Here is a 13,902-nt window from a genome sequence, read left to right as displayed (position 1 = left end):
GGGATGAAAATCAGTACCTCCAAATCCGAGGCCATGGTCCTCAGTCGGAAAAGGGTGGCTTGCCCACTTCAGGTTGGTGGAGAGTGCCTGCCTCAAGTGGAGGAGTTTAAGTATCTAGGGGTCTTGTTCACGAGTGAGGGAAGGATGGAACGGGAGCAATTGACAGACGGATCGGTGCAGCTTCTGCAGTAATGCAGTCGATGTATCGGTCTGTCGTGGTGAAGAAAGAGCTGAGGCGCAAGGCGAAGCTCTTGATTTACCAGTCAATCTACGTTCCTACTCTCACCTATGGTCATGAGCTTTGGGTCATGACCGAAAGGACAAGATCCCGGATACAGGCGGCCGAAATGAGCTTTCTCCGCAGGGTGGCCGGGCGATCCCTTAGAGATAGGGTGAGAAGCTCGGTCACCCGGGAGGAGCTCAGAGTAGAGCCGCTGCTCCTCCACATCGAGAGGGGTCAGCTGAGGTGGCTTGGGCATCTGTTTCGGATGCCTCCGGAACGCCTTCCTGGGAAGGTGTTCCGGTCCCGTCCCACCGGGAGGAGACCCCGGGGAAGACCTAGGACACGCTGGAGGGACTATGTCTCCCGGCTGGCCTGGGAACGCCTCGGGGTCCCCCCGGAAGAGCTAGAGGAAGTGTCCTGGGAGAGGGAAGTCTGGGCATCCCTGCTTAGACTGCTGCCCCCGCGACCTGGCCCTGGATAAGCGGAAGAAGATGGATGGATGGATGGGCCATCTCAGGCCTAGCCTAGGTGAAGAGTAATTAGGTTGTAAAGAGTACGCAAAATGGCCGTTTTACCCCTTTTGATTAGTTAATTATGCAATTAATTTACGTTAACTGTCTCTTTCTCTGCAATTTCTCAACTGAGAATAATGGTCCTTACTAATCACGATTATAATTTTGAGCAAAATCAAATTTCATTATTTATCATGCAGTCCTAACCCACCCCACCCATTCTCCCTCCCCGCTAAAAATATTCTCCCTCTTTCCAAATTCATATTTAACCCATCATAAAATGTCTAAATAATGCAAAGAAAAAAAAGTGTTATTGTGATCATCATAAATGTCTTAAGCTGAAATGTAGTATTGCATTTCTAGTCATTATGCATAATTGTAACAGTATCTTATGCATTACAAAAACACCTTTAATTTATCCTTATTTTATATGCCTAATTTTTTACGTGTGCTTTCTGTCTTTTATGTACTAGGGGCTATGCTGAAATTCCTTAATGTACACACAGCTGCAGCCACAGTCACAGACTCAGTCCATGATGGCGCAACATCAGAATGTTTCCGTAGTGCTACTGGTGAGGATTATAATTTTTAGTTGCACTCTTAATAAAACACTAGTTGTATTAATTTATATTGTACAACACAACATTGTGCCTACTTTATTTAAATCAGCCTTTACACTGTCCATTCATTTGTGTTAATGTATATTTAATATTTAAGGGTCATCTGCTGATCCTGAGGCAAAACCGCAGTCTTCAGAATCCCATCCATCTGATTCCCAAGCAAAAGAGACTACTCCAACTGAGGCACCTTCTGCAGATGTTTCAGCTAAAGTCCAGCAAGCTCCACCTCTTGATCCAGCTGACTGGCCTTTTGTCTTGTCAGGTGCAATGAGATCTGATTTAGTAAACAGAGGTCCAATGCAACCAAAATCTGAGTTTCATCGTGTAAATATTTTTTCATATGTAGGCTGTTGCTACACTTAATACACATTCATAAACTTAAATATTGAAATTGTCGTCTCATGTGCTTTCTCTTCCTTCATAAAATTGTAAAAATTGTAATTGTAATGATTGTAATGAAATTTTTTACTCGAGTGGGGCCAATTTTCATGATCCTGCCTAGGGCCCCACAATTGGCACTGATTGTCCCACTCGTAACATAAACTATATTTAAATATTTGTACATTCCCTGCCCTCTTCTATTTGAACTTCTGCTTAGATGCTAACTGCATTTCGTTTCGTACTTGTTCAATGACAATAAAGTTGAATCTAAATCTAAATACCAATAGCGCTGTCCTGAACTGCAATATTGAGTCTTTACTGCCACCTATTGGAATTAAATATTACAGTATCCCCAAGCACATAAAAATGTTTGCTCTGCCCTCAGTACTGTTTAAAATTCACATTAGGGACTACTTAACAGCAGTAAGTCTAAAAAAATTGAATGATTCCCACCTTTGTAGGAAACTTCAGAGCATCTGCCCTTTTTAATCTATAAGTGCTTCCCTGCTTGGCTTGGTCACTGATTTAGAGGAGTGATGTGGGCAGGGCATTTGTGTGAGGTACCAAAGTCAGTTGGGAAATGACAGACAATAAGATATGTATATAAGTGTTAAACAATAGAGTCAAGCTATATATATATATAACAATATAATCATGCACTATATAGTACTGAGGTACTCGGCCTTAGGCTTAATAAATATATCTTGAATATATCTTTTTCCGCGGAACACTGCACCTGCTACGAGCCGTATCTATATAATGGTGTAAACAAACTTCCTCACATTAATGTTAGTATACACTGAGAACAGCATTTTAGAAAAATGTATCCTAACATAATTTTATTTTTAAAACAATTCTGCTCTCAACTATTTACAAAATCACAATACACCAAAATACTGTATACCAACCATTCGATTGAGGAACATGGGGTGAAAAGTCACAAGTTGGCACATTAGTTATTCTGGACTAGAAAGTAGCTTGTGTTGTTGAAGTGAACAACTTCCTCTATTTCCTCTTCTTCCTCTCTTTCCTCTCCTTCCTCTCCTTCCTCTCCTTCATTCTCCACCTTTTTCTGTTCGTCCTGTGGGAGGCGCTCCTTGTAGCATGGAGTGTTGAAATTCACGAGGGCATGTCCTTCCTGGTAAGGCAAGACCGTGGCTGGAAGGGAGTGGCCAGCAGAAGAGGAGGAAACAGGACTCAGTCGCTGCAGTTTTGACATGAATCTCACCCTGTGTCTGACAGACATAGAGGAGCAGGGTTAGAGATTGGAAACGAGAAACGAGAAAGGATTGAGGATTGACAGGGTGGGCAGAAAAAGGGAGCAAGAGGGATTTAAAGGTAGATAACTTATTGGTGTTGTGACATTTCTTTCAGTAGATCACAAAATCAACAGTTAATCAATCAACAGATCGTAAACTAATGTTTATTCATGATAACCACAGACATGCTTAATTGAACTAATTGTTATTCATGATAACCACAGACATGCTTAATTTAACTAATGTTTATTCATGATAACCTCAGACATGGTCATTTGAACTAATTATTATCCATGGCAACCATAGACTTGTACAGTCATACAACAATACAGGATGCCAATATGAAGACAAGCAGGAGTGTTCTGGCTGAATACTGTCTGAATACTGGTTTACCTGTAGAGGTAGATGGAGAGCAGAGTGATTGACAGCAACACACAGGAACCAATCACCCACAGGACATGAGGCCACACTTCTACACCACCATCCAACTCAGTGACTGGGGGGGAGGGGGGGGGGCATTGTAAATATTATAGTCATTGTCTAAAACTAGTATAATGATTACAATGATTAGTAAAACAGTTTTATCTGTACCTCATATAAATTCTCTGAGTGGAAGTGAAAGTGTGTGATTGTGTGTGTGTGTGTGTGAGACTTGGAAAGAATGAAGTGAGGTGAGAAGGGCCAGTCTGTGTATTTCCTGAAGCATTTTGTGTTGTTAAGGTAATCACATTAGCTTCCTGTTATGATCCTCTAGAAGGCAAGGAGATGTATGACGTTGAGATATCAGGCCAAGTGTCCTAGGTTGATCCAGTGGTCTCAAACAGCATCGGTCATTTGCCCCACTCCTGAACCTTTTTCCACTGTCATTAGCAAATGCTATTTGATCAATATTTGATCAAATAAGGCATACAAATGCCTACACAAACATCATATTTAAAGGACCAAATGGATTTTCCTGAATATAACCCTAATTCAAACCATAACCCTATCGCCAAAATTCTAAACTTTACCCATTAATTTATTGAAGAAATTATTGAGAAATCAAGACTTGCAAAAAGTGAAGGATGTTGTGTAATATCAAGATCACTTGTTGAAAATTGGTCCTTAAAAGGTTGGACGAAAGTACATACGGCTGTGCTCATAGGTTTACATACCCTGGCCAAAATTGTGACATTTTGGTATTGATTTTGAAAATATGACTGATCATGCAAAAAAAAGGATAGTGATCATATGAAGCCATTTATTATCACATAGTTGTTTTGCTCCTTTTTAAATTATAATGATAACAGAAATCTCCCAAATGGCCCTGATGAAAAGTTTACATACCCTTGAATGTTTGGCCCTGTTACAGACACACAAGGTGAAACACACAAGTGAAAATGGCAATTAAAGGGGAATTTCCCGCACCTGTGGCTTTTTAAATTGCAGTTTATGTCTATGTATAAATACTCTCAAAGAGTTTGTAAGCTCTCACATGGATGCACTGAGCCGGCTAGATACTGAGCCATGGCGACTAGAAAAGAACTGTCAAAAGACCTGGGTAACAAGGTACTGGATCTTTATAACGGTGGAAAATGATATAAAAAGATATCCAAAGCCTTGCAAATGCCAGTCAGTACTGTTCAATCACTTACTAAGAATTGGAAAATTCCGGGATCTCTTGATACCAAGCCAAGGTCAAGTAGAAAGATTTCAGCCAAAAGTGCCAGAATAATTGTTCTGGATACAAAGAAAAACCCACAGGTAACCTTAGGAGAAACACAGGCTTCTCTGGAAAAAAGACGGTGTGGTTGTTTCAAGGAGCACAATATTAAATAGTTAGCTGCATGGTCGAGTTGCCAGAAAAAAACCTTTACTGCACCAATGCCACTAAAAACCCTGGTTACAATATGCCTGACAGCACCATGACACGCCTCACAGCTTCTGGCACACTGTAATTTGGAGTGACAAGACCAGAATCGAACCATAAACGCTATGTTTGGAGAGGGCTCAACAAGGCCTGTAGTGAACAGAATACCATCCCCACATGTTTTGGCTGTGTGTGATCTCTAAAGGCACGGGGAATCTTGTGAAATTTTTTCTCAAGATGAATGCATCATTTTACTCTTTGCCTTTCCAGCACGACAAAGACCCTAAGCACAAGGCCAAGTTGACCCTCCAGTAGAAACAGGTGAAGGTACTGGAGTGGCCATCACAGTCTCCTGACCTTAATATCATCGAGCTACTCTGGGGAGATTTCAAACCTACAGTTCATGCAAGACAACCAAAGACTTTGCATGACCTGGAGGAATTTAGCAAGACGAAAGAGCAGCTATACCACCTGCAAGAATTCGGGGCCTCATAGACAATTATTACAAAAGACTGCACACTGTCATTGATGCTAAAGGGGGCAATACACAGTATTAAGAACTAAGGGTATGCAGACTTTTGAACAGGTGTCAGTAAAAAAAAGATTTGTTGCCATGTTATGTTTTATGATTGAGCCATTCTTTCATGACCTACAGTTGAATGTGAATACCATATGAAATTGCCTGCTCACTCATGTTTTCTTTAGAAATGGTAAACAAATATGCAACGTTTTGAGCACAACTGTACCAACACAACACAGCTTCTGACAGCGCATACAGAACAACAGCCCTGCTTCCCACTTACCTTCGAGTTCTTCAGTCATCCCAGAGCCAGACTCTGTGCCCTCAATGTCCTGCTGGATGGACAGAATGAGACAGAGAAAAAAAGGGCTAGGACTACTGAATTAAAGAGGACAGTGTGAATTGTGTGCTTCTTACCATTATAGTAGAAAGGTCATTCGGCGGTGTTGGCCCAGGGGCTATAAGATAGGACAGTCAGTCACTATGATTCACACAAACTCACAAACGCAGGAGGGCAAACAATCGATGAACAGGAGGGTTAAGGAGCTTAACAGGTACATTCTAAAGCTCTGTAGTAAGTATCTGCTAAGAGCAGAAATACAGAAAACAGAATTCACTGAATAGAAGCTGAGCTGTGTGAATTTTGCTCTCTCTCTTGCCTTTCCGTTGCGTTCGTGTGTGTATGTGTGTGTGTTACCTTTCCAGGTGGACGCGTAGACTGGTTCGCTCCATTCACTCCAGTAACCGTCGAACTCCTCCTTAGCTCTGAGTTGGATCAGGTACCGTTCCCCAGGCAACGCATCCGTTATACAATACATCCGCATTGTGGTGCTCCCATTAATCTAAATAAAGACATGAACACACACAGGCGCACACACAAATACACACACACACAAATACACACACACAAATACATACACAGATTACATCTTAAATCCAGTTTTTCAAACACACACCGCCAGGTAAAAAATATGGACTTTTGATCCTGGCTTTTAGAGTTGACCATTACACAAAGACGCACACCCACGCGAGCACACAAACCTGTATTCCCTGTGGCACGGTGTGGTATCTGAGCTCATAGCGCAGCTCGTGGTAGAGGTCTCTTTCTTTCCAGGAACGAGGGATAGACCAGCTTACCCACAGTCTCCTCTCCTGGCCCTCCACAACCCTCACCTGAATGTTGCTTGGGGGGTCTGGCTTTACTACGGAGAGAGCAATGGAGGCAGGGAGGGAGGGAGGGAGGTGTGAAAGGGTTAAGAAAGTGGGCGAAAGAGAAGGCGCAATATGTGCAGGAGAATATTATCACCAGGTCATATTGAGTGGTCTGCTGTATTCTCTCAAAACAGCTCTGGGCAGAAAGACAAACATGAAAAAAAAAGAAATCTATACTTGTAGGTACAAAGGTATGAACACAGACGCACACTTACTGATGTCCAGAGGCTGGAAGTCAAGGGGGTGACTGGTGGTGTTGCCAGCGGTGTTGGTTACACACAGGTAGACCAGGTGGGAGTCTCTGTTGTTCTCCACCTGATGCTCCAACACACACCAGCACCGAGACATCTTGGTTGAGTAGGAGCAATTCACACGAGAAAATGACCCGAACAATCTGAGTGAGGGAGACACGAGCGGAGACACATGGTAGAAGGACAGAGGTGGGTGTTAGGGAGTCTCTGAAAAGTATGTAACTGGTACCAGGAGAATAATTGGGGAGGGCATGGCTTTTTTAATTAAATGTTAGTATTTGTTGTATCAAGCCCAAGGGAGGGTCATATTTAATCAATTCATTTTTAGAATGTGTAACATTCATGTTTACTTAGTTTGCACAACACTGTAGAGGTGTGACCGAACTGCAGCTATTGTTGTGTGGTAAGAGCAAGAGCACATCCCTACTGCTAACAGAACTATACTGAACAGAAGTAAAAACAACAAGCAACAGTAAACTATTTTGCTATTGCAGTTGCAGGGTTACTGTTCATATAAAAGCATCAGTCAGGATTAATATGAATTGAAACAAATTAATTAGGTTGTAATCTATTGTTATTTTATGACTGGGACTAAAGATATGTGCTTATGGACTATTTCTGTTATCTTCTATTTCATATCATAAAACACAGGACCAACACCAACTACATTTTTGTTCAGTATATAATACTGATTACATGATCTCTCTCCCACTCTGCTCTAATAAACCTGCCATTTTATATTTTCCTACATTTAACTTTGTCATTTCAATATTTAATGCTGTCTTAATTTAAATGTTGTCTCCAGGCACGCAAGATTATGTAAAATTCTATAAAATGCATTAATAAAAGACACAGACCCTGGACTGTATAGACAGAAAATAATGTGTGCACCTTTTGAAACCTCCTCTATTCTCTACGCCCTCTGCATTTGTGATGATAGACATTGTACAAGTCCATATTTGTTCATCTGGTAGTCATATATCCCTGCTAAAACTCGCTTTTCCTCCATCACCTTGCAATTTACAAATTAAGCATTATTGTTTTTTTCATACTTTCAAAATACGGGAATGAAAATATTTGTCCCATCCATTTTCATTTAAAAATGGGAGGCTTATCCCTTATAAATTAATGTAAATTAAATTAAAGTACACTTCCTTAAGCTATGCCCAAAAACGCATGTTCTTTTCATGCAATGAACAGCAAGTAGAGAACGAAAAGGGTGATGAGGAGGAGACGAAGATGTGTGCATCTCACGTTTTTCGTACGAGGAGGTAGCATTGAGGGGCAGGAGTCACCGGTTGACTGGCTGTCCAATCGCAGCGGATCTTACTGCTGGGTGATCTCTTATAGCAGGACAATGTAGGCCTTTCTGGAGGAACTGAAATATATTCCAGTTAGGTTAACCAGCAGCTCTCATGAGACCATTAATGACTGCTGACACAACACAAGACAGTTACAGAACACACTTGGTTGTCAAGGACAACACGTGAAGGCATCCTAATCGCATTTATTTGATTTATTTGAGTACTCTCTTTTTGCCTCACTTTCAAAACCTACTGCATGATTTAGCCACTGGGCCTTCCATCTGATCTGACATACAGGAAATGTGAGACCACGTGTATGACTCACCTGACACGCTCACACTCAGTGAGGAGACCAGTTTGCCCCCTCGTTGGCAGCTGTAGTTCCCAGAGTCAGTGAAATCCACAGAGGGCACGGTCAGGATGGCACCTCTCTTACTCAACACTCTTTTTCCTCCTTCCATTTCATTTCTTCCTCTCAGCAGCTTCCCATTCAGCCTCCACTGAGACCTTTCTCTCTGCCCCCTCACGGTCCTGCCCTCTGCCACTTCTTCCTCGTAGTCCCTGTCCATCTTTTCATCCCACCAATCTGAATGCAGCTCAGTCACAGCCCCTTCCACTCTGCTGTCTGTGGTTGGCAGGATCATAGTCCCAATTGGTGAAGGCCGGCTCTGTGAGTCTGAATGTCTCGCAGGAAGTGTGGTGAGGTGTCTGACCTCTTGGCTCCTGGTGACAGTTCCATCAAAGCGGTTTGTCTTGGAATGGTCTGTTCCGCTGACGACAGGGGTGTCCGTTTCATTAAAGAAAGCAGTGTCCACTCTGTTAGCAGACGTGTATTTCCCAATGACATTGCCGTCTGTTACAGCACTGGCTGTAGCTCCGTTACTGGCGATGGCTGTGGTGATGTGTACTCCAGTGCTCCTACTGGGGTGTTCTGACCCGTTAACCTTTACCCTTCGGCCGTTCACCGCCACCAAACCACTGCAGCCCAGTACCAGAGTGCTGCCCGGATGCAACACTAGCACCCCAGGAGGGGGTTCTGGAGGGAATGCAGAGGACAGGATGAGGCAAAACTTTACACACACACACACACACACACACACAGTTGCAATCACAGTGAGTTATCTCGAGTTGACGGTGTTGGTTGTGGTTGACTGCCTGGCACTGATAAATAGCGGGCTGGTTGCATAACGGATCACCAACCATTTTCTTACTTCCTCTTTTAATGCATCCCTTCTTTCGCTTGCCTTTCTGTTTCTCTTCCAGCTCTATGTCTTTGTGTCTATCTTCTCTCAATATCTGTCGTTCCCTTGACAAACTCTCCTTTCCCACGCTCTGTTATTTTTCCTCCTGCTACCCTCATGGGACATCTGTCCCATGAGAAAAGCCCAGTAATTGCCTAGATGTTTCACACAAGTAATAAAAAAACAACAAACCCAAACTGAATAAAACATATCTGTAATCATAATGCTGCTGTCAGTAGAGACGGAACAGTCTCTAGAATGACTGACAAAAATCTAACTGACAGTAGAGACGGAACAGTCTCTAGAACGACTGACAAAAACCAAACATAGTAGAGATGGAACAGTATCTAGAACAACTGACAAAAATCTAACTGATAGCACCAGCTGAAAACATCTGGGTATATAATTCTTTTTTGACACATTTTTGGCTTACTTGTTTACCCTTGGGTCTGAGTAAACACACGATTAGTTCCAGCCTTGAAAATGGACAAATTCCATTACTGGACCATGGACTTTCATAATTAGTAGACTTACATTTTAATGTTATTTACATTAGATCAGGCCTAGTTAGAGATATTTAGGTTTAACTATAGTCAGTGGGTGTCCATGGGCTGAAGTGATATAAAATGATATTGGTTTATTCACTGCTTTCCAAATGATGACATCCTAGCTCTAAATAAATATGTTAAAGTATCACTGACGTACTGATAATCCTACACTGTCATTATAAAAAAAAAAACGAACTGGTTGTGATTAGTTTCATAATGACAGTGAATTAATGAATCACAAGGAGAGGACAAATATACCTGGTATAATGTTTGTTTAAACATAAAACCTTTTACATGCAATAGGTATCTATGATCCATACATAATCCAATCTGAATTAGTAATATAAGAGTACCTTTTCGTGGACAGGTCTCACTCGGAAAGCAGTAGACGGCTGGCACAGTCAAAGTGTGCAGAAAAACCATCAGACTGATCCACGACATCATTACCTTGCTCCCATATGAATCATTTCTTTGTGTCGGTAATTATATCCCAAATCAATCACAATGTATTTGCAGTGTAGATGATTACATTTTTCCTGTCAAACCACCTGAAGTACTAATTAGAAACAAAGACAAATATGAAAAACAGCCAGGTTTATACAAGTTAGTTTCGTTCAAGCTCTCCAAACAATATCTCTCCACCACACAGTCAGGACTGTCGTTATGCCCTGTTGATTTACATAGCGCACATTGGTCTTAACCAGAGCCGAGTAAATCCAGGGGCCCAAAGAGAGATTTTGTTAGAGGGCCCCCACATGACAGTGCCTTTGGAAAGCTTTCTCCTCCTTTTGTCTACACACACAATACCCCATTATGACAAAGAAAAAACTGATTTTTAGAAATGTCTTCCAATTTATGAAATATATCATATACACAAAATATCTCAAGTTCCTATCATAGGTTATTGTGTGTAGATTGAAGGCAAAAAAAGAAATAAATACAGAAATAAAAAATTAAGTCTATAGCAAAATGTAGAGAATAAGGGGTCTGCCTAAGGCAGGCAGAAAATCAGACAGAGGAGAAAGATCCCCCTCAATGATAATGTTATTTTAATACAGTTGAAGCCAAGGTGTTTTCTAGAATATCCCAATGTTATTTTAATACAGTTGAAGCCAAGATGTTTTCTTGAATTTCCCAAATCTTTCAAATATCATCCAGATTTCAGTATTATTACAGATTTATGAAAACATATTTGACAGATTATAAAAGCTCCAATTCAGAAAGTGAATATTGAATACGTGATTTTTAATTAAATATCAAAATGAGGTCACGGGACAAAAACATTTGAGAAGCCCTGAGTAATGCGTTTTAACTATATTATACAATGGCCTTTATAATTATTGGCATCTAAATATTAACAAAAAAAGACTAGGAAAACTTGCAATTTCTGTTCATCCGCTGGAGCTTACAGTAAAAAACTAATCTTTAATTGAGAGAAAATTTTGAGAAAACCCCATTCAAATTTTTTACATTAAAAAACCTGAATGCCACAATTCTTTGTCCTCCCAGAAATTCTATTAACAAATAATTTATGTATTCTTATTAAGATTTCATTACTATTTTAAGTCTGAGTCTTTGTCAATGTTAAGCTGTCATCCATGTCCTGTTTCACTGGGGTACAAATATGAGGTGACACAGAGGCACGAAACCCTTGGGAAACATTAACAAAACAGCGTGTGATTTTTTTTGGTGCTGTTTATACTCTAGGCCTTTCATTTGAAATATTCATAAAAATATAACCTTAAGTTGAAGTAAAATTATTGCAAAAAACTAATGTGAAATAAATTAAATAAAAAGCGTGTGTCCCAATTCATTTTTATGACTAATATGTAACTGAAGTATATTCATATTTTAAGTTTTTAAGTTTACCTGATTGAGTAGGATCACCTAAGTGGTAAGCCATAACTATCTGTTTCACTGGGGTATAATATACTGTGACAAATAAGCCAATTCCCATAGTCATCCATCACTATGGGAAAGACCAAAAAATACAGTAATGATGTGCAACAAAATGTTGTTGAGCTGCATAAATCAGGAAAAAGTTATACAAAATAGCTAATTGATTGAAAATACCCATTTCTACTATCATGACAATAATTAAGAAATGTAAAGCAACTGGAGATGTTAGCAATCGGCCTGGAGGAGGAAGTGTGTCTATATTGACCACACGCACAGTAAAGAGGATGGTCCAAGTGGCCAAAGAGTCTTCAAGGATCAAAGAGGGAAAACTGCAGACATTAGTTGGGTCTTGCCATCCTCATGGAGTCTGTTTTTGACAGTTTGGCCAGAAACACGCACATCAGTGGCGCGCAGGAGGTCATTTTGTAGGGCTCTGGCAGTGCTCCTCCTGTTCCTCCTCCCACAAAGAAGCTGATACCGGACCTGCTGCTGGGTTGATGCTTTTCTACAGCCCTGTCCAGCTCTCCTTGTGTAACGGCCCATGTCCTGGAATCTCTTCCATGCTCTTGAAGCTGTACTGGGAGACACAGCAAAACGTCCTGCATATGGATGTGCCATCCTGGAGAAGCTGGACAACCTATGCAATCTGAATGGGTTGCAGGTACTGCCTCATGCTACCAGTAGTGACAAGGACACTAGCAAAACACAAAACTAGAGAAGAATCAGTCAGGAAGGATAAGGAAAAAGCTATTATCTGTGGCCACCACCTGCAAAACTGCAGTAAGGGGTAGTGGAGAGTGGTTGGAAAGGTTTACCCCTAAGAAGATTACCGGGTGATGGCTAGGGAAATATGTACAAGGGAATGTAACCTTAGAATATAATCTGACTACATATTGTAAGTAAACAAATGTTATCGTAAATTACCATATCTTGGAAGTCCTTAGTAAAGGTTATCTACTCCTTTTGTTACGAGCCTAACATTAAAATGACGTGTTTCTGGATCCATCCAGACGGGTCAGAAACCCAGAACTCAGGAATGTCAAGTCTGGTCACTTCGACTTATGCATGTGTGTGTGATTGTCAGTAGCCTTATGAGCTCAAGGTCAATATCATGCATTTAGTTACATTCCAGTTTGCTCAGAGTCCACCTAGACCCAGAACTCAGGGATGCCCACAATGGCATGTGTCCCTGGGACCAACCTAGACCCAGAACTCAGGGATGCCCACAATGGCATGTGTCCCTGGGACCAACCTAGACCCAGAACTCAGGGATGCCCACAACAGCACGTGTCCCTGGGACCAACCTAGACCCAGAATTCAGGGATGCCCACAACGGCATGTGTCCCTGGGACCAACCTAGACCCAGAACTCAGGGATGCCCACAACGGCATGTGTCCCTGGGACCAACCTAGACCCAGAACTCAGGGATGCCCACAATGGCATGTGTCCCTGGGACCAACCTAGACCCAGAACTCAGGGATGCCCACAACAGCACGTGTCCCTGGGACCAACCTAGACCCAGAACTCAGGGATGCCCACAACGGCATGTGTCCCTGGGACCAACCTAGACCCAGAACTCAGGGATGCCCACAACGGCATGTGTCCCTGAGACCAACCTAGACCCAGAACTCAGGGATGCCCACAACGGCATGTGTCCCTGGGACCAACCTAGACCCAGAACTCAGGGATGCCCACAACGGCATGTGTCCCTGGGACCAACCTAGACCCAGAACTCAGGGATGCCCACAACAGCATGTGTCCCTAGGACCAACCTAGACCCAGAACTCAGGGATGCCCACAACGGCATGTGTCCCTGGGACCAACCTAGACCCAGAACTCAGGGATGCCCACAACGGCATGTGTCCCTGGGACCACCCAGGCTGTTCAGAGACCCAGAATTCAGGGATGTCAAGTCTGGTTACTTCGACTTACGTATGTATATGTGATTATCAGTAGCCTTACAAGCTCAAGCTCAATATCATGCATTTAGTTACATTCCAGTTTGCTCAGAGTTTCATACCTCTCCAGGTGAGTTCAGGCGGGTGGGGCTGATGGGCCACACCTGTTCCAGTTCATTAGAGGA

The 13,902-nt window shown here is 42.0% G+C and overlaps 1 protein-coding gene across 6 annotated transcripts; it reads right to left on the bottom strand.

The window, feature by feature from the left end:
* Nucleotides 1–726: 726 nt before the first annotated feature.
* Nucleotides 727–12,999, bottom strand: il6r (interleukin 6 receptor). 6 transcript variants are annotated; one of them, XM_029115920.2, is made up of 11 exons: nt 10,274–12,999; nt 8,457–9,167; nt 8,082–8,205; nt 6,786–6,970; nt 6,406–6,566; nt 6,062–6,206; nt 5,782–5,822; nt 5,648–5,699; nt 3,389–3,491; nt 2,645–2,971; nt 727–747 (listed from the first exon to the last, which is right to left on the bottom strand). In XM_029115920.2, exons 1-10 carry the CDS (start codon nt 10,362–10,364, stop codon nt 2,689–2,691), a joined length of 1,896 nt encoding a protein of 631 aa, XP_028971753.2. In that variant the 5' UTR covers nt 10,365–12,999; the 3' UTR covers nt 727–747; nt 2,645–2,688. The 6 variants fall into 6 exon arrangements, with proteins under 6 accessions (XP_028971753.2, XP_012994916.3, XP_012994915.3 ...); XM_013139462.4 differs by lacking the exon at nt 727–747 and adding an exon at nt 1,420–1,629; XM_013139461.4 differs by lacking the exon at nt 727–747 and having other exon boundaries at nt 2,554–2,971.
* Nucleotides 13,000–13,902: the final 903 nt, after the last annotated feature.

This window comes from Esox lucius, chromosome 20 (genome assembly GCF_011004845.1).
Source record: "Esox lucius isolate fEsoLuc1 chromosome 20, fEsoLuc1.pri, whole genome shotgun sequence".
NCBI classification, from domain to species: Eukaryota; Metazoa; Chordata; class Actinopteri; order Esociformes; family Esocidae; genus Esox; species Esox lucius.
The sequence above is the reverse complement of the archived record's forward strand: the minus strand, read 5'-3'. Positions and strand labels throughout refer to the sequence as shown.